Source organism: Thunnus maccoyii, chromosome 1 (assembly GCF_910596095.1).
Source record: "Thunnus maccoyii chromosome 1, fThuMac1.1, whole genome shotgun sequence".
Taxonomy (NCBI): Eukaryota; Metazoa; Chordata; class Actinopteri; order Scombriformes; family Scombridae; genus Thunnus; species Thunnus maccoyii.
Window position 1 is genome coordinate 36,448,290 of NC_056533.1, and position 20,671 is coordinate 36,468,960.

The following is a 20,671-nucleotide window of genomic DNA, read 5'->3' on the forward strand; positions in this document are numbered from 1 at the left end:
CAGCAGGCTGTCCTTTTATAATTTGAGTTGTGAATTCCTGACTATCCTCACAGATTTTTCATGATGCATATTAAACAGCACAACAGTGATGATCTCTGCTTCTCACCCACTTACTGTGTTCTGTTTCTATTCCTGTAGAGCAGCTCTGAGTCAAAAAAAAAAAAAAAAGTCTTTCAGGAATCAAAACAGGGAAAAAACACAGCTTCTACATGCAACACAACAGTCATGATGATTCACCTGACAACATACACTGGAAACACAGAAAACACCTGCAGCTACAGGCCCCATTATCCTACAGAGGATGTTCATCCACTCAGCACCCACATGCAGCACTTTTGGCCTCCTCTGAGTGCACGAACCAGCTCTCAGAAAATAACTTTCCACTGCACCGACAAAACTCTCAGCATCTCAAAATCCATTAAAACACAAGCGAAATCCCTCATAATAGCCTTCGACATATAACAGACTGGAGCAGTAAACCGGCTTTAGTGCGTCTACTTCAGTGCAGAATGATGTCTGTGCAGAGTTTGTTTTCACATTCACCTGCTGAAAGAGGAAAGTTGCACCATGTACCAACAGTATGAGCAGGATTTGTGACATCACGACTAGTTCGGAGCCAATCGTTGTCCGGTACGCACCTTAAACTAGTGCCATGTGAATGAACTTTACAGCGAAGGAGGAGACGTCTCGCATCTTACGGTCAAACTTAAATATTTGCATATTCATGGGTTTTTCAATGAGGGAGAAGGATGTAATTTTAATGTCCCCCCTCCAGTCAAGAATCTATTTTTCTTCTTGTTCCTTCACTTTGATGTTTGAGCTTCGCTGTGCAGAATGATTCATGTGCAGAGTTTGACACTAGAAGGCTGTTTTCACATTCGCCTGCTGAAGGTGGAAAGTTTCTCTGAGCTTAAAATGAAGCTTTGTTTATTCAGGAAATCTCATTCTATTATTTTAATTTTTTTTTTTTTTTATTTATTCAAATCTCTCATTTTGCAGCCAATCGTGGTCCAATATGCAGCTTAAACAAGTGGAGACTCGAAGCCTCCAGAACATAAACACTGAGACTTTACAGTGAAGGAGGAGACATCTGATGTCCAGCAGTTAAACTTCTGAAATAAAATATATTTGCATATTAACAGATTGAGGCAGAAGGAGGAGATGCCATTTGAAGGAGTTTTAAGGAATTTAAATTTTATGGGGTAAAACCATATCAGACACAAATTATTAGTCAAAGCAGAGTCTTGTTATATGTCCTCAAACGTGTCTGGAGGGGATCTCTAAGGATTTTATTAAACTCACTTTTATGTGAAAAAAACACATCAGACACCAATTATTATTCAAAGCTGAATATATTTATTTTATATATATATATAAATATACTTATATATATATATATATCTTAAAATGTCTGGAGGGGATCTTTAAAGCTGCACTGATTCATATATTGATAAAAGCAAATATTATGTGTAATGTGAGAAGGGAGTCTTGATTAACCTGCAGAGAATTATCACCCTCAGCTCTACTGAACATTTTAGTGTCTTTCTGTGATATTTTTTTGTATTATTTAAGGCGCCGAGGCTTTATTGTTTTCACTCTGACACTCTATTTCGTTTCCAGCTGCAGCAGCAGGCAGCTGTTATCAGTGAAAAAGCTCTAAAAAGCCGCTGTACACTTCCTGCTCAGCAGCAAACAGACACAGTTAGCTGTAGACTCGCTGCTGAACATAGTGGAGCATTTAGCAGCTAAAGAGCCAGATATTTCCCTCAGGAGTTGATAGAGAACAAAAACAGAGCTTGACCTTATTAGAAAGGGTATTTATAACGTAAAAGCCAGGCTTTTTTGTTTTTTTTATCCCAATCTATGTTAGATTAAAATATTACTTTTTAATGCTTTATTGAACAGTAAATTTACAAACAACAAGACGAGTCAACCGTGGTATTAACAATCTGAGCGTCTGAGTGAGAGAAAACAAAACAAAACTACACAATAAAACTATTAAAAATAATAATAATAATAATAATAATAAAGTCAATTAAAATATATAAATAGTAAATAATACAGCATAAATAATACAATAAATAAAGTTTAAAAGGATAAATTAACATAAATTGGTGTTCAAAATAAAGGTTAGTATATTTATTTAGATTTTAGATTTACATCTAAACTAATTATAAAAACATTGAAAATGGGTGGAGAGTTTTCATAAATCTGGCTTTGTCTATATAATATTTTGCCATTATGAGAATTGTGTAAATCAGCAGAGATTAAAACATTTTACTGTATTGAAAACAGTGAAATTAAAAAAAAAAAAAGTATGAGGAACAAAAAAGAGGAAACAAAGTGTCGGGGAATTCAATTATGACATTATAAAATTTAAAAAAAAAACATTTGGTAAAGGAGATTGTGCAAGAATGTTTTTACATTCAGTAAAAAAAATAATATATATGAGGAGGAAAAAATAAATAAAGGGTACAGATTAATAATCAAGTAACATTAGTCAATAACTTTATATGTTTTAAAATTGTTTGGGTTTTTGTTGCTTTTTGATTTTGCTGCTTGAGATTAAAATGTATTTTTTAATGCTTTATTGAACACAACATTTAAAAAAACAACAAGGCGAGTCAACCATGGTATTAAAAACCCTGAGGTCTGTATCACAGAGGAAGTGCATCTTAGTCTGGTTTCACTGGCCATCCTAGATAACCAGTATAACCAGTATAAACAGTATCACAACCAGTTCAGTCAGCTCTGGGTTTTGACTGAGCTATGAGTGTGTTCACATGAAAGAACTTTGTTTTTTCTTCTTTCCTCTCCCATTAATCATCTCACGACCCCTCAGATTTACCTGCTGACCCTTTGGAGGGGCCCGAACCCTAGGTTGGGAACCACTGGACTAAACTAGCTAACTGTATATAAAGTAGTTGAAACTAGCTCCACCTCCAGCAGCTACAACAGTAACATGCTGCTCTAACACTGATGTTTCACTATTAATAATCTAATGATGTCATATATAATAATATATCAGTCAGAGGGACCAAACCACTACTTTTACTGCAATACTTTACATCAAGCTCATAATACTTATGTAGTTTTGCTATAGGAGGATTTTTCATATAGGACTTTTATTTGTAATGGAGTATTTTTACATTGTTGTATTAGAACTTTTACTGAAGTAAAGGATCTGAATACTTCTTCCACCACAATCTCCATTTCTGCAGATTAACATGTGTCTGAAGTATTATTATGGACATTTAACAAAAAGTTAATGTACAGCCCAGCAAAATGTAATTATTTGATTGCCATGACACTAGTTAGTGCATTCATGGTCCGTACAGGAAGACACCTCTCGACTGTGGTGGCCGTATTAACTTTTACATAGCGCCACCTCCAGGACAAACATCTCTATTGTAACAGCCAGATCACTTTGCTGAGTCTACTTGTGATTCTCAGGGAATGAAACACATCAGTTCAATTGTCACCATCAGCTTTTCTCTAACATCACCCTATAATGAAATAATCTAATTTGATAACTGATCTGATTACATTCATCTGACACTTAGTGAACACATTCATGCAGCCAACAGAATTAACTCGTTTAATTTTGGGTGACCTCATGACTTCTCCTCTTACTCCACCATGTGGCCAAAATGCTCCACTTGCACAAGATCTATGACTAAATCTGAACAGTGGATGGATATTTGATGAGTGCACTCATAATCCCTAAATTGATCCCATTAGTTCACCTTTTGAATTTGATGTCTTGAACAATTTATTGGACAGATTGCCATGAAGGTTTGAGAGCACATTCATGCTGCTCAGAGGAAGAACTCTAGTCAACTTTGGTGACCTCATGACCTTTTCTGTTTTAAGGCCAAACTCCATCCTCCCACTACATACATTGCATTCATCCCAATGACCCCACATGTCTGCTGTCATATCAGTTTTTTGGTGCTGTAAAATATTCCAAAGTGTTGTACCTTTTCAGAGGTGGGTGAGGAACCGCCATCACTGTTTGGAACGTCTTCCTCGTGCCGTGTTGACAGATGAGGGGTGGCCTCTACATCACTGCTGTCCAGACTCTCTAAAGCCTCCTGCAAAAGTCACTAAATACCATATTAGAGTTTTAGAATCCGCAGTTTTAGAAATTACATCTGTCATTTTGTTATTTAGAAGGCAAAAAAAATGACAAAAGAATAAGTACTACTTGTCTTTCATGACCATCCACAACAGGAACATATTTGTGACATCTGCTCAGTCGGCTACATTTTTCATCTGTATGGGATACAACAGTCATAACCTTGAGTTCTGTTATGTCAGCTTTCCACATACACACACAATGACATCTTTTGACAGGTGGCTTTCCGGTACCGTCAGCTGATCGATTGCTGCTTTAGTGGATCCATTGTCATCCTAGTGTGAGGCAAAGTGTGTCAGTCTGTAAGCGATATATCATTCCTACACATAACAACAATAACTGTATATTAACATAATTCATTAAGGTTACTTTTAGACTGTTGGCTTCAGGACCAACACTCAAGAAATTCAAAACTGAGGGGGAAAACCAAATTATAATGACTTTATTGGGAAGTTGAGGAACTTACTCCACTGTGTTGAGAGTTGTCCTCAATCAGTGGCGACAGTTTAACAGTGACCCCAACATCAGTCTCATCTGGACTCTCTGCAGCTGCCTGCTGAAATAAACAAATACCTCATTTGAGTTTTACGATTCCAAACTATCACAATGCCAAATTTAGATCCATTATGTATGTCATATCAATGGTGTCAGTTACATTTGTATGAGAAAAATAAGTAATACACACTATTCCCAGTGCTTCACATTATCAAAGTAGGTTCTCTAACCTTGACTGCCACTGCAAAAACTTATAATGGAAGGAGTAGGCTCTGCTCCAGTTATGTCCTTATGGTTTTTGTCAATCTCTGTTTTGCCATGCAGGACCTTGGAAATGTTCATAAAATACAACATTAATTTCCTCTATCTATCTATCTAACTATCTAAAAAAATAAAATAAAAATAATAAAATAAAATGAAATGAAATGACATAAAATAAAATAAAATGAAATGAAATGAAATGAAATGAAATGACATAAAATAAAATAAAATAAAATAAAATAAAATAAAATAAAATAAAATAAAATAAAATAAAAGCTACGTCACGAGAGCTGACTCGTAACCTCTATGCTCGCAACCTCTCGCGATACTTGGCGCATATATAAATCTTTCCGCAGCCGATATTCGGCCTTTCTTTCTCCCGTTAGCGGTGAAGGTGCAACAGTAATCGGTCGTCCCGAGCCCGGGTTCATCCGACACCCTCACCAACCAAGCTGAACTGAGCTCAACCTACACAGCAGCAACATGCCTCCCAAATTCGACCCCAACGAGATTAAAGTTGGTATGTTTTCACTGTCAAGTGGGTAATAAAAGCTTGAAGAAGCTTGTTCACATCCAAGATGGAGTCGTTCGTGCCGGAGAGAAAACGGTAACTAAAGAAGGGGCACGAAACGCGAAGAAGAGAGCTTAAATATTTGAAATCATGTCGCTAGCCTGCAATGTTTTGTTTCTCGCATGTGGAAGTTGATACTTTTGTGGTGGTGTAATGAGAAATCTGGTGTCTGGGGCGAAACACGGTCGATTCCACGTGGGCTAATCCAGCTAGCTGCTAATTTAGCATCACGGGTGTTGACAGAACCTGAAAGTTGACGTTTCTTTTTGTTCGAGTTAAAGGAAAGTTTCATAGTTTTTCAAGCGTCTTAAAACAGTCAGGTGTCCTTATGAACACACAGGTTTGACTTGCTGTAGTAATTCCTCCTGTTCATACTGGATATTAAAAGATCCCATTCAAATGACTTGTAAGTGATTGCAGCATGAAAAACCTTTTCAATGTTCATTTGGACTCCTGGCTGTTTTTAAGACAGATTTGAAAAATTGTGAACGCGTCCTTTAGTTTAGCCTACGGCATTAAAATGTAGAGTATATTAGGCTAATATACTTGCACTATACTATATTGCTACAGTGCAATTAACGCTTGTTACATAAGGTAAGTTAACTAGAAAATGTTCTTGATATTAGTGTGTTAATTGTTGAGGGCTGAAGCAGTTTGTAAATATTTACAGGATTTTTAAATTAAGATATCTGTATTCTAAAAGTTCCCAATACTAAATATTTAATTTATTCTGGCTTAATTAATGTATTGATTTACTATATGCATGCCCCTTTTGATTTGACCTACTTATTGATGGATTATTTAGTCAATGAGTCTAAATCTTTTTTGCATATAAAGCAAATTTAATGAGTTTAAATGGTGTAACATGGAAACGGCTTCATGAATCTGCAGACGATGTCATTTCTACAATTATTTAATATGGCAGAAATCAGACATAGGCATAATTTATGACCACTATGAGTGCGTACAAACTGATGCTTCCTTTTGAGACAATTAATCCTGCCACATCTGTACGAGCACTGCTCCATAAATTACTCATATTAGCATATATTTTAATGTGTCATTTCTCAGCTCTTTAACAAGCACTTTTTTCTTTTAAAACAAAAGTACATTTATCTGAATCTGGGCGATGTGCCAAATACACCCTACAGTTAATAGTTTGACTAATATTCACACTCATCCCACCTTCTTGTTTCAGTGTTAAAAGTAACGATGGAGGTGTCTTCAAATTAAATAGCGTTTGCATAAAATGTTTGATGTCCCGTCCCATATATTAAGACATTCAGTTAATCTCTACAGGCCGAAACTTGTCTGTTATAAAGAAACGCCGATCGACTCAGTCTGTTAATTACAGGGAGAAGTTGTTTAGATAAAGTCTTGAACATAATCTCAACTCAAAACATGGGGATTTTGTAAAGATTCCTACAAGAGCATAGACACTGTTCACATCAGTGCAGTGCTCATAATGAAGCAGACCTGTATATTAATGATGTTTTACAGTATAATCAGTCTTGGTTCTTGTCTTGCAGTGTACATGAGGTGCACAGGAGGAGAAGTTGGCGCCACCTCAGCTCTGGCCCCCAAAATCGGACCTCTGGGTCTGGTGAGTATTCAGATATATTTCTCTGTAGTCGGAGCAGCCTCCCGCCACTATGCCTGTCTGTCTGAGTGACTGAGTATAATCCAGTGGAGGCTCAGATTGACCCAGCTTTAGGAAACAGGGCTGCTCAAACTAATGGACAACTCTGTGCCGAAAAGTCTGGAACAAATCCTGAAGCTCTATTATCCTGCTGAGTTACTGTAGAATGTAACAATAATATTTATGGCGTTAATAAAATTGTAAGTTACGTTAGCTTGTAAGTTGCAGCTTTGGTCTGAGTTCAGTCGTCTTGTTTTGAGGATCTGTTTTCTGTAACAGCTGATTTTAAGCTCATCACTTGTTTTTTTTTTCCTCGTCAGTCTCCCAAGAAAGTTGGTGACGACATTGCCAAGGCCACCGGTGACTGGAAGGGCCTGAGGATCACTGTGAAGCTGACCATCCAGAACAGACAGGCAACGGTACGTACTGAACATCTGCCAGAGCTTCAGTAACTCCTCACAGCCTGCTGTGTTGAGTCAGGATGATGAACATTGATTTAATTACTAGAGCTGCAATGATTAGTCGGACAGAAAATTAATGGCAATTACTTTGCCAATTGATCAATCGTTTGCCAAACATTTGAGCCCAGATCCTCAAATAAGTTTGCTGTTTCTTTGTTGTATGACAGTAAATTGAATATCTTAACATTTTAGGTGTTAATCAGACAAAACAAGCAAACTGGTGACATCACTGTGGAATGCCATTTACCCCTCCAATTATTTAAAAACACCTCATAGATTAAATGAGAAAATAATCAGCAGGTTAAACAGTAATAACTGTTTGCAGCCTTCATAATGACACTCTTGGTTTTCTTCCAGGTTGAGGTGGTTCCCTCTGCATCTGCTCTGATCATCAAGGCTCTGAAGGAGCCTCCTCGTGACAGGAAGAAGGTCAAGAACAGTAAGTGACTTTGGCATTCTTGAACCAATCAGTATTTCAAACTTTCCTCTTTTTTTTTTTTTTTTTTTTTTTTAATAAACAAAGAAGTAAGAAAATGGAATGACTGTATTTCATTTATTTTCCAGTCAAGCACAGCGGAAGCGTGACCTTCGACGAGATTGTTGGCATCGCCCGCATCATGAGGCCTCGCTCCATCGCCAGGGAGCTGTCCGGTAAGAACACAAGGACTACGCTCTCCCCCCCAAAGGGTTTTCTTTTGTCCACCTATTAACCGTTCAGCCTCCCGCCACTATGCCTGTCTGTCCGAGTGACTGAGTATAATCCAGTGGAGGCTCAGATTGACCCAGCTTTAGGAAACAGAGCTGCCCAAACTAATGGACAACTCTGTGCCGAAAAGTCTGGAACAAATCAGCCTTAAATATTCTCACATTGCTCTAAAAATAAAAACAAATGAACATGTCTGACTGTAAACACTTGTTTATGGTAGATAACAGCCACTGGCTCACTTTTATAATTTATTTTCTTCAGGAACCATCAAGGAGATCCTGGGTACCGCTCAGTCTGTCGGCTGCACCATTGATGGCCGTCCTCCCCACGATGTCATCGATGACATCAACAGCGGCAAAGTCGAGTGCCCATCTGACTAAATGACGCAAATAAAATGTTGAAAAATCTGAACATCGTTGTTGTTGTTGTTGTTTTTTTTGTTTTTTTTTGTTTGTTTTTTAACCCTTTGGTTTACTCAGTAGAAACTCTTAATACACTAAAATGAAGGACGAGCTGCTGTTCTGATGTTCTGGTTTTGTATCTCGAGCTGAGAGATTTGAAAGAAACCTGTGAACTAATTTTCAGCAGCAGGTTGTTTGTAGAACTTCAGTTGGTTTTTAAGAAATGAAAGTATCTCAGCCTGAGCACTTATGCTGTATTGGCTGATCAACTGTTGTCTCAATCACAGGCTCATTAAATGCTCTGACATCCCATAATATTAAATGCAGGTGTGCAGCACCAATATAACCTGACAGTTATACTAAAATCAGAATTCCTTGACACTACTGTGATTCTGAGCTTTTCCATCAAATCTAATAGTTTGTTATAAACAGTCATTTCCTTAATGTGCACTAATGTTTAAGGTTACTTGAGTTCAATTTAAAGTATATTTCCTTTTTGTGTAGAGCTGCAACAACTGTTAAACATTTTGATTAAATTATCATTTTCAAGCAAAAACAAATTCTCAAAGACATTTGGTTTTCTTAGTGACGGTAAATTAAATCTTCAGGTTTTGGATTGTTGGACAGACATTACAGACTTCACTGTGGGCTCTGACAAACTGTCAGATGTTTTTCCTCAATTTTACAGACAAATCAATCAAAATAGTCTGTAGAGTAATTAACAATGAAAATAATCATCAATAATTGGTACAACACAGTCTATCCTTTGATCCTTCATTCAGATTAAAGAGAAAAACTCCCAGAAAAACCTGAAACTGAGCAAACAGAACTACTGTAAGAACAGATAAAAACTGCTGTCATCTGTCAGATAAGAATTATATCTGAATCATAAAAAGAATTTATAATAAATTGAACATAATAAAGAACAAGACTTCAGTTATCACATTAATCACAGCGATGTTCATTTTTAGTGTTTCAGTGAATTCAGACTCACCTGAATTAAACGCAGCCATGATTAATTGACTAATTAACACCTGTGGTTTTCCTGCTATGACGAGTCTATAACTGCGTATAATTACCTTCCATCAGTCTCATCTAGTAACGACAGCTGCTTAATGTGATCGTTTATCATCTTAATTACACCAGCAAGTTTGAAATTTGTCAGCTGCTACTGACAATTATTTTCACAATTAATCAGCTGATTTTTAAAAAGTTAAGGTTTAAGTTGATGAATCGTCAGAAAATAGTGAAAAATACCTTTTATGCTTTTCCTGTAGCCAGAGATGTATTCATGTCCAACAGCCCAAAACCCAGATATTCAGTTACATACAGTATCAAAGATATTAATCAATCAACTAATCATTGCAGCTCTACACTGAACTCTAATATTAGATCAAGAAGTTACTTTATTATAAGATGTGTAGAACAAAGCTTCATTTGCTCATTTTTAGTTTGAATTAAAGACAAGTGAAGCCTTGTATTTAAATCTGGTAGAAAACATCTTTTCTCTTGTGTGAGATCAATGTTTTCTGTTGTAAACAGTCCCTGATAAATAATGTTCTGCTATTATAGCATCTGTTATCATTTTATGTTACGTGAGGTTTGGAAAGGTAACAAGCTGTTGATTCACAGAATAATCAAAACCGTTCAGTGTTTATGCAGCTAAAGTTTGGAACATCTTTACTATTCGATGCTGTCTTCTTTTAAATATGAGTTTTATTTAATTTAGCTCTTAATTAGTTTCGTGTGTGTTCATGCATGCTGTCAGCCAGTTATGACTCAATACAGTTTTGCTTTTTATACAAAATATTTATTGGAAATCTCAGCCAGTCATATACAATTCTACAAAAGTATAAATGGTTCAGAAACTCAGCAGATAAGGAACAAAAGGGCCGACTATCTTTTTACTGGATATGAAGTAATGCAGTTTATAAACAAAGCTGTAATCTACTTTTTTTTTTATTTTTTTTTTTTTTATCTCTTCTGACAAATGCAGCCTTTATTCCAACATTATTTCTCACATTTTGCAAGTTTGGTTTTCTTGTATTTTGTCAAACATGTCGTGTGTCAGTGCATAGAAATAAAAAAAACCCCAAAACACCTTAAAGTCAAACCTGGGGCATCAAACATCTGGTCAAATTCTTTCATCTTTCTTCAAAGTATTGCCAATTTTAAGACAGTTTTGTTCAAAGTTCTTCTACGGCTACATGTGTTAAGACAACGCTTAACATTTAAGAACTTTGGTTTCTTTTGTTCAATGTAGAAAAACATATTTGTCAAAGTAAGAGATCTAAAAAAAAAAGGCTAATTGTGACGGTGCTCGTGTTCAACACCGGTCAACTGTTTATTTACCAGCAGTGTTTTTGGTTGATTGAGGACAGATTAGAGCCAGAATCAGTCACTTTCAGCTCTCAGCGTCTTTGTATTTCTGTCACGGAATCTATAGTTTACTGTCAAGAAATCCAGTTACAGAGGAAACAAAAACAGTGTTTGTATCAAAACGTGGATGTATAAAATGATGAAAATACAAAACGGACCGAGACAAAGATCGGGATGTAGTCTGACGTCGTGGTTTCGTTGTGCTTTTTGTGTTGTGGGGCGTCTGGTTGGAAGACAGAAAAAAACAAAAGAAAAACAAAAAACTGGACTCTACAAAAACGTACCCTGACCTCCTATGAGCTCATCACAGGTTTGCTGCTTTGAAACCGTGAAGCGTCGATTCGTGTTGACTCTTCTGGTCCAGACGGTGATAACCTCAGAGGAGGTGTCGGGAGTGCATCTCGTCGTTCAGTGGTTTGAACGTCCTCAGTTCTCCACCTCCTCCTCCTCCGCTTCGTTCTCCGCTTCGGGCTCCTCCTCCATGCGTTCCTCCTCCTCCTCTTCCTCCTCCCTGCTCTTATCGTTCTCAGAGTCGGTCTTCTTCTCTTTATCTTTGCGCTTCTGCTCCGACACCTCCTTCTTTCCCTTCTGGCCCTTCTTGTACACTGTAGAGGAAAACAAACGCCCACCGTTAACAGGAAACATGCATCATTAGAAGCTTAATAGAGTCGTTATATTTCACATTAGTATCTGTGTTTTGATCGTTTGCTCCTCCAGTCAGAGCTTAGCAACCGTAACTAAGGAAGGCGGTGGTTTGCATGGGGTTGCAGTAAGAGAGCCTCAACATTTAAAAAAAAAAAAAATCAAGTAAAATCAAGAGAAAAAGTGTAAGAAACAGATTAAACTGCACGTTTATCATCTCAAATGTAAGCTGAGAACATTAAACGTTACTAGTGCTGCAACTATTACTTTCATTATCCATTAATCTGCTGATTATTGTCTTGATTAATCGATTAGTTGTCTGGTTAATAAAATGGCAGAAAACAGTAAAACATGTTGATCACTGTTTCCCAAAGACGAAGACGACAAAAATGCCAGTCATCTGGTGGTTTTAGGTTGTCAAATTTTGCTGCTCTTCTTTGTCGTACATGATAGTGAACTGAACGTCTTTAGGTAGCTGGACAACCGAAGCCTCATTTAAGGTTCAGATAAACGATTTTGTCCTCCATTACTTTAATTGAAAGCACATTATAAAGGGACCTTTTAATGGCCAGTATGAACAGGAGGAATAATTACATTAAGCAAAACCTCTTTCAATATTCATTTGGGCTCCTCATTATTCATTTAGGGCAGACTTTAAAATAGTGAATCTTTCCCATTAAATCCTGAGAAGACTCAATGATGAACTGACCTTCTAAAGCTTCTCTCAGAGGCTCCAGGAATCGTTCAAACTCCATTTCCTCCATCGCAGCCAAGACGTCTCCTGCGTTCAGAGTTTTTCTTTTGGCTTTCATGGCAAAGTTGTTTGCACTGAGACAAAACACAAAGAGAGAAAAAAACATCTTTTATGTTAAAAACGTGGTATAATGGAAAGTTTTACAAATCATATTCAGTGGTTCAGCTTGATAATGACTGAGATGCTCCTTATTGTTTGATGGAAAACTCCTTTTTATTGTCCTGGATCGAACAGAATTTTGTGAATCGGTACTCCAGTCTCTGTCAGACTTTCTAAATGTTTTATTTGAATTCTTACCAGGACGTTGCATACAACACAAACACGCTGGCAGCTTGGGATATGGCTCTCCTTGCCTCTTTTGACACATTCACCCCATCTGGGAGCTGTTGAAAACAAACGGTGCGGAGGAGTTAGCTCAAAGCTACATTCACACATCACACAACACAAGCAGGCTGAGAAAAAGTATTTATTTCCTCAAGGACGTTAACTACTCAATGCAAAAAGAGCAGTGAGCAATAAATGAGTAAAACACAGCAAACTGTTCTTTTTTCTTCTATTACAAAAACATGGAACTTTGGTTTGCTTATAAACCACAGATGATAATTACTGAAAATAATATTAGATTATGGGAGATACATATACAGTAATCCTTTTCTCAAAATACCATTATAGATGTCTGCAGCTTGTGTTTTTAGTATTTTTTTTTTTTTTAAGTATTTTATAATTCCACTTATGTTTAATTCTTATTTTGTGGTATTTCTGTGTTCTTTCTTAAGAGATTTTTTTATCTCAAGGAGGCTTCCCTGGTTATATAAAGGTTAAAAAAAGCAGGTCTTGCCATAGAGAAGAAAATACTTACAGCACTTGTATTTTCTCTTAAAAAGGACAGAATCACAATGTTTCAAGTGTGTCTTAAAACAGCAGTCAGGTGTCCATATGAACATTGACAGAGGTTTCCCTTGCTGTAATCAGTCCTCCTGTTCATACTGGCTAAAAGATCCCCTTCAAATGTGCTTTCAATGTAAGTGATGGAGGCCAAAATCCACAGTGTGTCCACACAGTCATTTAAAAGTTGATGTGAAGCTTATATGAGGCTTCAGCAGTCTGAGTTAGTCATATCAAGTGGATTTTTAGCATCAAATTCCCTCTTTGTGTTTCCTCGGACAGTGTTTCCCTGTTGAGCTGCGGTGGAAGTATAGTAACAAAAAGAGGGACTTTGGCGCTAAAAAGACTGTACCGTTGAAAAATATCTACTTGATTTGACTCATTTGGACGCTGAAGCTTCATATTAGCTTCAGATAAACTTTTAAATACATTTTTGTCCCCCATCACTTCCTTTGTAAGTTCATTATGAAGGGATCTGCTAGTGGTCAGTATGAACAGGACGAATGATTACAGCAAGAAAAACATGTTTCACTGTTCATTTGGGCTCCTGACTGTTGTTTTAAAGGTGCAGTGTGTAGAATTTAGTGGCATCTAGCGGAACAGACTTTGCAGAAATGGAATATAATATTCATAAGTATGTTTTAATTAATGTATAATCACCTGAAAATAAGAATCACTGTGTTTTTGTTACCTTAGAATGAGCCCTTTATATCCAACCTACATTGGGTCCTCTTCCATGGAGCCTGTCGTGTTTCTACAGAAGCCCAGAATGGACAAACCAAACACTGCTTCTAGAGGGGGCCTTCGTGTTTTTGGTGAGTTTCGCGGCCACCGTAGGTTATTTAGTTGGTTGCAATCTGCAACCTCACCGCTAGATGCCACTAAATCCTACACACTGGTCCTTTGAGAGAGACTTAGAAATTGTGAACCTGCCCTTTAACACAAAGAGCAATCACATAGCACATATTTATCCCTAAAATGTCCCCTCAAGTAGCTTTAAACTTGAATAACTGTGTGTCCTTTACTCCGCATGTTAACTTGTTGCTCCAGCGCTATCTTTAGTAGACTAAATAATAATTATCTGAAAAATAATCCAAACATTTAAGCTCAAATATCAAGTATTTGCTCGTCGTTGCCAATGGTAGAAAGTAACGCAGTACATTCAGTAGTACTGTTATATTTATTTAAATCTACAGTTAGTTTATAGATTGTTCAGACACAGATAAGATGATTAAAACGAGGCTCTCAGCGCTCACTCACCGCCTCCTTGATGATGCGGGTGATGACCGCGTTGGGAAGGTTCAGGTCTTCTGGTCTTTCTGCCATTTCACTCACCGAGTCTTCAACCCTGCTGTCCGTTAGCTTCACCGTCCGTCACGGTTAACGGTTACCGGTCAGCCGTTACGTCCGTTGCCTCTCGTATGAAGCCCGAGTGAGCTGCTAACCGACCAGCGCTAACCTGAGCTCCGTAAAGTAGCTAGCTAACGTTACCGGCTCTTTCCGTTTCACCGGAATGTTGAGTTATTAGACGTACGTTATAAAGAAGACGTTAACGTTTTATTAACTCTTTATGACTCGGTGAGAAGCTGCTCGCGTGTCCATCAGAATCGGTTTGTTTTGAGACGTTTCCCGCGAACCTTCCAACCACGAGCCCTCCTCCGTCACCTCTCAACTTCGACCTCTGACGCGTGCGTGACGTACGTTGACCGTTACGTAATTAACATAAAAGAAGAAGAAGAAGAAAAAACATGAGCTAAATAAATTAATTTAAATGATTGAATAAACATTTTCTTAAAATATTTAAGAATATTAATGTATCGTGTTAATTTTGCTCTTTACTTTAAGACTGGCACGAGGTTGCTAAGTTTATTAATTATCAATTTAAAATATGGCTGACTGCTTTATTTATAAAATTGTACTATTTGGGTTGAATGAGAAAGAAGCATACGTCATTAATCTTATCTTAGCTTAGCTTATAAATTTTATATTCATAAGTGTAGGTTTGACACCAAAAACCTCTCTTCTCATATTATTATTATTTTCATAAAGAATCTTTCTGTTTCTTATGCGTTGTTTTGTTCCCAAGTATGCACCTCATGTTCATTCATGTGATCAATACAGAGAAAGAGGAAAATAAAAAATAAATAAAATAATTTTATGTCGTCCTTTATTGTTATTATGGTTTACTTATTGGGTTTGGGATATTATTTGATTATATTGTAAGGATCTTATTGGGGTTGAATAGTATTTCATTTTATACATTTCTTTAATTGTATTTACTTGACATATAATTTATGTTTTGCACAACAAATTGCACAAGAATTTATATTTCGATTTCATTGCTGAATGTCTGTATGTTCATGAAATTAAAAAGTTAAATAAAATAAACAACTTGACAAATATGAATAAAACAATGCTTACATAATTAGATTACTAGGCTTTTAGATCTCAAAACAGGTATATATGTATATATATTTAAATATCTTAAATCTGCTGTTGCAATTAGGTTTTTTAAAGCACTGTTCATTTTTCTGATTTTTTTGAATATATTATATTTGGGGGGTTTAGGTTGTCATTTTTTTTTGAGACTGTGCTGCGTTTCCTTGACTAACATTATAGTAAATTCAATATCTTCATTGGACAAAACAAGACATTTGATATGACTTTGGGCTCAATTTTCTGAATGTTTAGATAAGACATACAGTACATGTGTTGTTTTTTTCCCTCTTCTTTCCCCTCAAAAATGTTCTGAATTTATTGTAAATTGTTGTCATTATTCATACAGTGCTTTGATAATATTGTATCTGAATACATTCATGCCATTAAAGAACTTTGAATTTTAATTAGAATTACATAAAATACACTAAACACAAATCTAAATATCAATTGTTGACAACATTCTCCAATAATTTGGTGGTGTCACAAACTTTATTTATTTTTTGTGAAAGATTCATAATTATATGTTGTTAAATAACTTCTGGACAGAGATTTTTAACACTGTTTCAGACATTATTGGAAGAAGAGTTTGCAGCTTTGTTCAGGATCTCTCGCTCTCTGTCTGCATCTGAGAAACACACTGTAGCTTTTGTATCCCTGCTGGCAAGACAACTGATACTCACTTTTGTTGTATTACAGATATTCTTTTCCAGAATATTCTATTCACACATACATCTATTATTCTGTTTTCTAATTAGCTCAGACAGTATAATGATTGTGACAACTATCTTGTTGCTGTAAATATTAATTGTAAAACTTAATAAATAAAAGTGATAGGAAAAAAAATAATTGTTTTTGGTCATTCAAAAACAATCTATTGATTTCCATGTAAACCAGTATGTGTAACTATGAAAAATAATCCAAATCACATCTGTTAGCGGGAAGTGTCTTGATAGATAATGTAAAAATGTGTTTAAAGTGTGTAAAGACCACAGCCAGTCATCTGAATCCATAACAAAACCATTTAGCAAAGACATCAGCTGTAACAATAAGCCTGTGATCCTTCTTTCTCTATTTTTTGTATTGTCAGTGAAGACCAAAATCAACAATGTGTTAAATGTGTCTCTCAACACTTTCTGACATTCCTGCCCTGTCAGACTCCAACCTGCTGGTTGCCCATTATTTTTATATCCAACGCCTGATATATCTTATTCCTGTGTGCACCGTTGTTGTCCAAAAACTATTAGAAACACGTCAATGAGCCGCTGGGTGACGTGTTCCTTCATCACCATGAAAACAAACACTGTAGTTTATTTTGACTCAATCCCACACACACACCGTCCTGCTGCCAGAAATCCTCAATAGAGCATCAAATGTGGATAAATCCTCTGCTGAAAATAGTCCCCAACAAATGCACTATTTCCTATTTTGAGTAACATTTGCTAAAAACTACAGTGCCCGACTGTTTTGGGAAATTACTCAGCCTTACTGAAAAAGTGAACTACACTGTATCTATTGGATTTTAAGTTTTCCATCTAACAAGAAAAGAAAGAGAGAGAAAAAAGACAATTTCAAGCACAGACGATAAAGAAAAGAACAGGCACATCTGTCAGACACTGCACATCGTTTTGAGTTGATTATCACATTATCACAACAACCACCACAGCTAAGCCTTAATATCTCATGTACCTCATATAAAAGTTCTAGTTAAAACAGCAGACACGTTCACAGTAACATATCTGTGAGGCATTTTTTTTTTAAGATTTACGCCTTCAGCTTGTAGCAGAGAGCCACAGACGGGGTAGAGAAGTCAGAAATTAACTCGTTGTCGGTTTTGGTCTTTTCCTGGGATTTTTTGATGGTATTTAAAATATAGAGTAACATCTTTACTATATCCTTATGATTATAGTGTTACAGTGACTACAAAATAGTAGTAGTTGGAGTCTCATCTCTGAGTGTTTGTTGAATATTTTGGGCTCTTCTTGAGGTTTCTTCCATTTTTTTAGTTTTCTCCTTATCCAAATCAAGGGTCTAAAGATAGAGGATGTTGTATGCTGCACACATTATTATAAAGCCCCATTAGGGACAGTTGTGATTTGTCATGTTGGGTTATATCACACTGAAGTGTTAATGCCACCACTTGCCTGCTTGCACATTATCTGTAGTGTACCGATGAATGTTAAAAACCCAGAACTGGGCAGACCTCCAGCTCAGCTTTACACCTTCCCTGCTAACAGAGTGGATAAGGTCGGGGTTTGTTGGGTGAAAAGGTATTTAGGTGGTTTCCATGGTAGCTGGCTTCCTCACACATGCAGCAGCGTGATACAGCCCACACAGAGAAAAAAAAAAAAAAAACAAGACATTTAAAGCATAATAATGTTCAGCTCAAAGTTAAGAAAAACATCCTTCTGTACAGGCACATCTGTCACATCTGTGCACTGCACATCGTTTCAACTTGATTATCGCAGCAACCGCCGCAGTTGAGCCTTAGTATCTCATGTACCTCACATAAAAGTTCTAATTAAAACAGCGGACACGTTCACATTAACATATTTGTGAGGCGTTTTTAAAAGATTTACGTCTTCAGTCCAATGAGTTTAGAGCTGAGAGCCGCAGAGACGGAGTCAGACATTAACTCGTTGATGGTCTTTTCATTGGATTTTTTTTAAGTAGGGATGTGATTTACATGCATGCATCTTCATCCCTAACTTAAAAAAACTGGATTCTGCATATCACGCTGCATTATGTTTTGTAACAAGAACAAGCTCATGTACTCACCATTGCATTTTATATGAATCTTGAGGATGAGGAGAAAAATACACATGTTGCTATTTACTGTCAAGACATTGTTAGGTAATCTACCTTCTTATATCTGCAGCCTTTTATCCTGCAACTATAGCACTAGATCTACTGATCAGATTCTTTTAAATGTCCCCAGGTGCACTCAGAACTTGGTAAAACTGCTTTATCCTTTTATGCACTTTTAGCCTGGAATGAGCTGCTAAATACCAGTAAACTTAGAAGAACTCCCCTCTTTGAACACCTTTAAAGGTCTTTTACATGTTGCTCTTTTAAATAACCTTGACTTGAGATGGACTGTGTTATGGATATAAATGGTATGGCCTTTATGCTTCTCTCCTTTTACTCTTTCCACTGTGTAGCTTTTATGTATTTATGTGTTCTATCATGTGAAATTGTTTTTTATGTGACACTGCTTTTGCTGCCGTCTTGACTAGGAATCCCTAGAATAAGAAATCTTGTGTCTCAATGGGACCTTTCTGGCTACATAAAAGATAAAACAAAAGCAAAAAAACATTGTAAACCACAACATTGTAGAGGAGGCTATGAGGTCAATTTCTACGCCCACCAAGTTCAAGCTTCTGTAGCTGTTTCTAGGCAGCGCTCCAGGATACTCAAGTTTCCTCGACTCGCAGTAGATCGCTCGGTGTTGTTGGAACAATCACCGCTGCTGCTGAACTCTTTCTGTGTTCATCTAACATGTCGACAGGCTGCTGCAGATAGATGTAAAACTCACCCCTTAAGATATCAATGGGTCAAGACTTTCTCTTCTGCAGTGTGATCGTTTTTTAGTGCATTTTAAAAGTCAAGGAGTTAATATTGTTTTACAATCAATACAAATACAGTTTATTACACACTGCAAATACAGAATGTTATTGTTGGCTGTTTTCACTGCAGCCCACAACTAATTCACTCATTTCTTAAAAATGTATTAAATATAGCCTACGGTACCAGTCAAAACTTTCTCATTTATTTATTTTTATTTATTTATTAGTTTATTTGTCAGGGACGATGCAAAAAACATTATAACAGATTAAAGTAACATGAAACAGATGTGTTGCATATAGGATTTCTAGCCAAGGCTAATTTGCGACCCCTGTCCCTCGTTAGGCTTTTCTACTTAAAAATAGTAATATAGTAAACAAAGCTCATAATAAATAGTGACATTCTCAATGACAACAGTTCATGGGAATGGGAAAGTGTTACAGTAAACACTCATGCAACCACAAAAATACACTGGAAGATGCAAACAGCTGGTGGATAACAGATAACACAATAACGTTTGTATTTCCACCATAAGGTCTGCACTGAGAAGTCATAGTGTACAGAGCGCTGAGGTCACATATGGAGCTGATGTAAAACCAAAACTATCTGACGGGGGGCTGCAGTCGAGTCATAATTCTTTGAGTTTTGTCACTTTATACATTCATTTTTTCCCATTTTGAATATAAAAATATTGATTTGTGCAGCTTTAAGTTGCAGTGCATCGAGCTCTCAGACTCCGAACCCTTTGAGGAAATCGCAGCCACAGAACGTCAGAACCTGAAGACCGTTAAACAGGGTTAAGACTGTGAAACCACAGACAGACTTGAGATCTGTCAGTTTGTTTTAGACTGATGAGTACAGAGATACCATCATCTCCTTTATATGTTTTGTTGAACATGTGGTTACTTTAGCAAAATTTCTTACTTATCTGTCAGTGGTAGAGCAGGAGAGTCAGACCTGTTTGTACAAGAAGGAAATAAAAGGAAGGCCCACAAATCGGCCTGTAAACAAAAAGCCAAGAACAGAATCTGTTGACGATAACAGGCTTTAAACTGAGTCATGTGACCCTCATCAGTAACACCAGCACACCTGACCTCTACTGCAACAATTAGTCAATTAACTGATTAGTTTATCGCCAACTATTTTGATAATTGATTAATCGTTTTGAGTCATTTTTTAGAAAAAGATATGTCCAAATTATCTGATTCTGATCTTAAATATGAATATTTTCTGGTTTGTTTAGTCCTCTATGATGTAAACTGAATATTTTTGGGTTGTGGATTGTTGGTCAGAACAAATAAAGACTTTTGAGGGCGTCACCTTGGGCTTCGAGAAACAG

The 20,671-nt window shown here is 36.7% G+C and overlaps 2 protein-coding genes, 1 long non-coding RNA gene and 2 other non-coding genes across 6 annotated transcripts; 3 read left to right on the forward strand and 2 right to left on the reverse strand.

Moving 5' to 3' along the window:
- Positions 1 to 3,171: 3,171 nt before the first annotated feature.
- Positions 3,172 to 4,688, reverse strand: LOC121900805. The gene is made up of 3 exons (XR_006097092.1): positions 4,605 to 4,688; positions 4,208 to 4,275; positions 3,172 to 4,106 (listed from the first exon to the last, which is right to left on the reverse strand). It is a non-coding gene; the product is annotated as an uncharacterized LOC121900805 (long non-coding RNA).
- A 572-nt stretch (positions 4,689 to 5,260) lies between these two features.
- rpl12 (ribosomal protein L12) lies at positions 5,261 to 8,682 on the forward strand. Of its 2 annotated transcripts, none has more exons than XM_042416671.1 (6): positions 5,261 to 5,414; positions 6,995 to 7,068; positions 7,425 to 7,523; positions 7,923 to 8,004; positions 8,130 to 8,216; positions 8,533 to 8,682. In XM_042416671.1, the coding sequence occupies exons 1-6, from the start codon at positions 5,378 to 5,380 to the stop codon at positions 8,649 to 8,651; spliced, it is 498 nt and encodes a 165-aa protein (XP_042272605.1). In that variant the 5' UTR covers positions 5,261 to 5,377; the 3' UTR covers positions 8,652 to 8,682. The 2 variants fall into 2 exon arrangements, with proteins under 2 accessions (XP_042272605.1, XP_042272615.1); XM_042416681.1 differs by having other exon boundaries at positions 5,412 to 5,501.
- LOC121904488 lies at positions 7,109 to 7,235 on the forward strand. The gene has a single exon (XR_006098244.1). It is a non-coding gene; the product is annotated as a small nucleolar RNA SNORA65 (small nucleolar RNA).
- Positions 8,287 to 8,413, forward strand: LOC121904490. The gene has a single exon (XR_006098245.1). It is a non-coding gene; the product is annotated as a small nucleolar RNA SNORA65 (small nucleolar RNA).
- Positions 8,683 to 10,460: 1,778 nt separating the features above from the next.
- pole3 (polymerase (DNA directed), epsilon 3 (p17 subunit)) lies at positions 10,461 to 15,023 on the reverse strand. Its single transcript, XM_042416695.1, has 4 exons — positions 14,593 to 15,023; positions 12,745 to 12,830; positions 12,403 to 12,521; positions 10,461 to 11,656 (listed from the first exon to the last, which is right to left on the reverse strand). Exons 1-4 carry the CDS (start codon positions 14,656 to 14,658, stop codon positions 11,478 to 11,480), a joined length of 450 nt encoding a protein of 149 aa, XP_042272629.1. The 5' UTR covers positions 14,659 to 15,023; the 3' UTR covers positions 10,461 to 11,477.
- Between the last annotated feature and the right edge of the window lie 5,648 nt (positions 15,024 to 20,671).

What these genes read in the sequence shown, in the direction of transcription:
- pole3 (XM_042416695.1), bottom strand. Translation starts at nt 14,658, where the DNA reads ATGGCAGAAAGACCAGAAGACCTGAACCTTCCCAACGCGGTCATCACC. An exon ending in GTGTTGTATGCAACGTCCTG is followed by an intron (nt 12,522 to 12,744) that starts GTAAGAATTCAA and finishes GTTTTGTCTCAG; the next exon opens with TGCAAACAACTTTGCCATGA. An exon ending in TCTGAGAGAAGCTTTAGAAG is followed by an intron (nt 11,657 to 12,402) that starts GTCAGTTCATCA and finishes TTTCCTCTACAG; the next exon opens with TGTACAAGAAGGGCCAGAAG.
- rpl12 (XM_042416671.1), top strand. Translation starts at nt 5,378, where the DNA reads ATGCCTCCCAAATTCGACCCCAACGAGATTAAAGTTG. An exon ending in CAGGAAGAAGGTCAAGAACA is followed by an intron (nt 8,005 to 8,129) that starts GTAAGTGACTTT and finishes TTTATTTTCCAG; the next exon opens with TCAAGCACAGCGGAAGCGTG. An exon ending in CATCGCCAGGGAGCTGTCCG is followed by an intron (nt 8,217 to 8,532) that starts GTAAGAACACAA and finishes TATTTTCTTCAG; the next exon opens with GAACCATCAAGGAGATCCTG.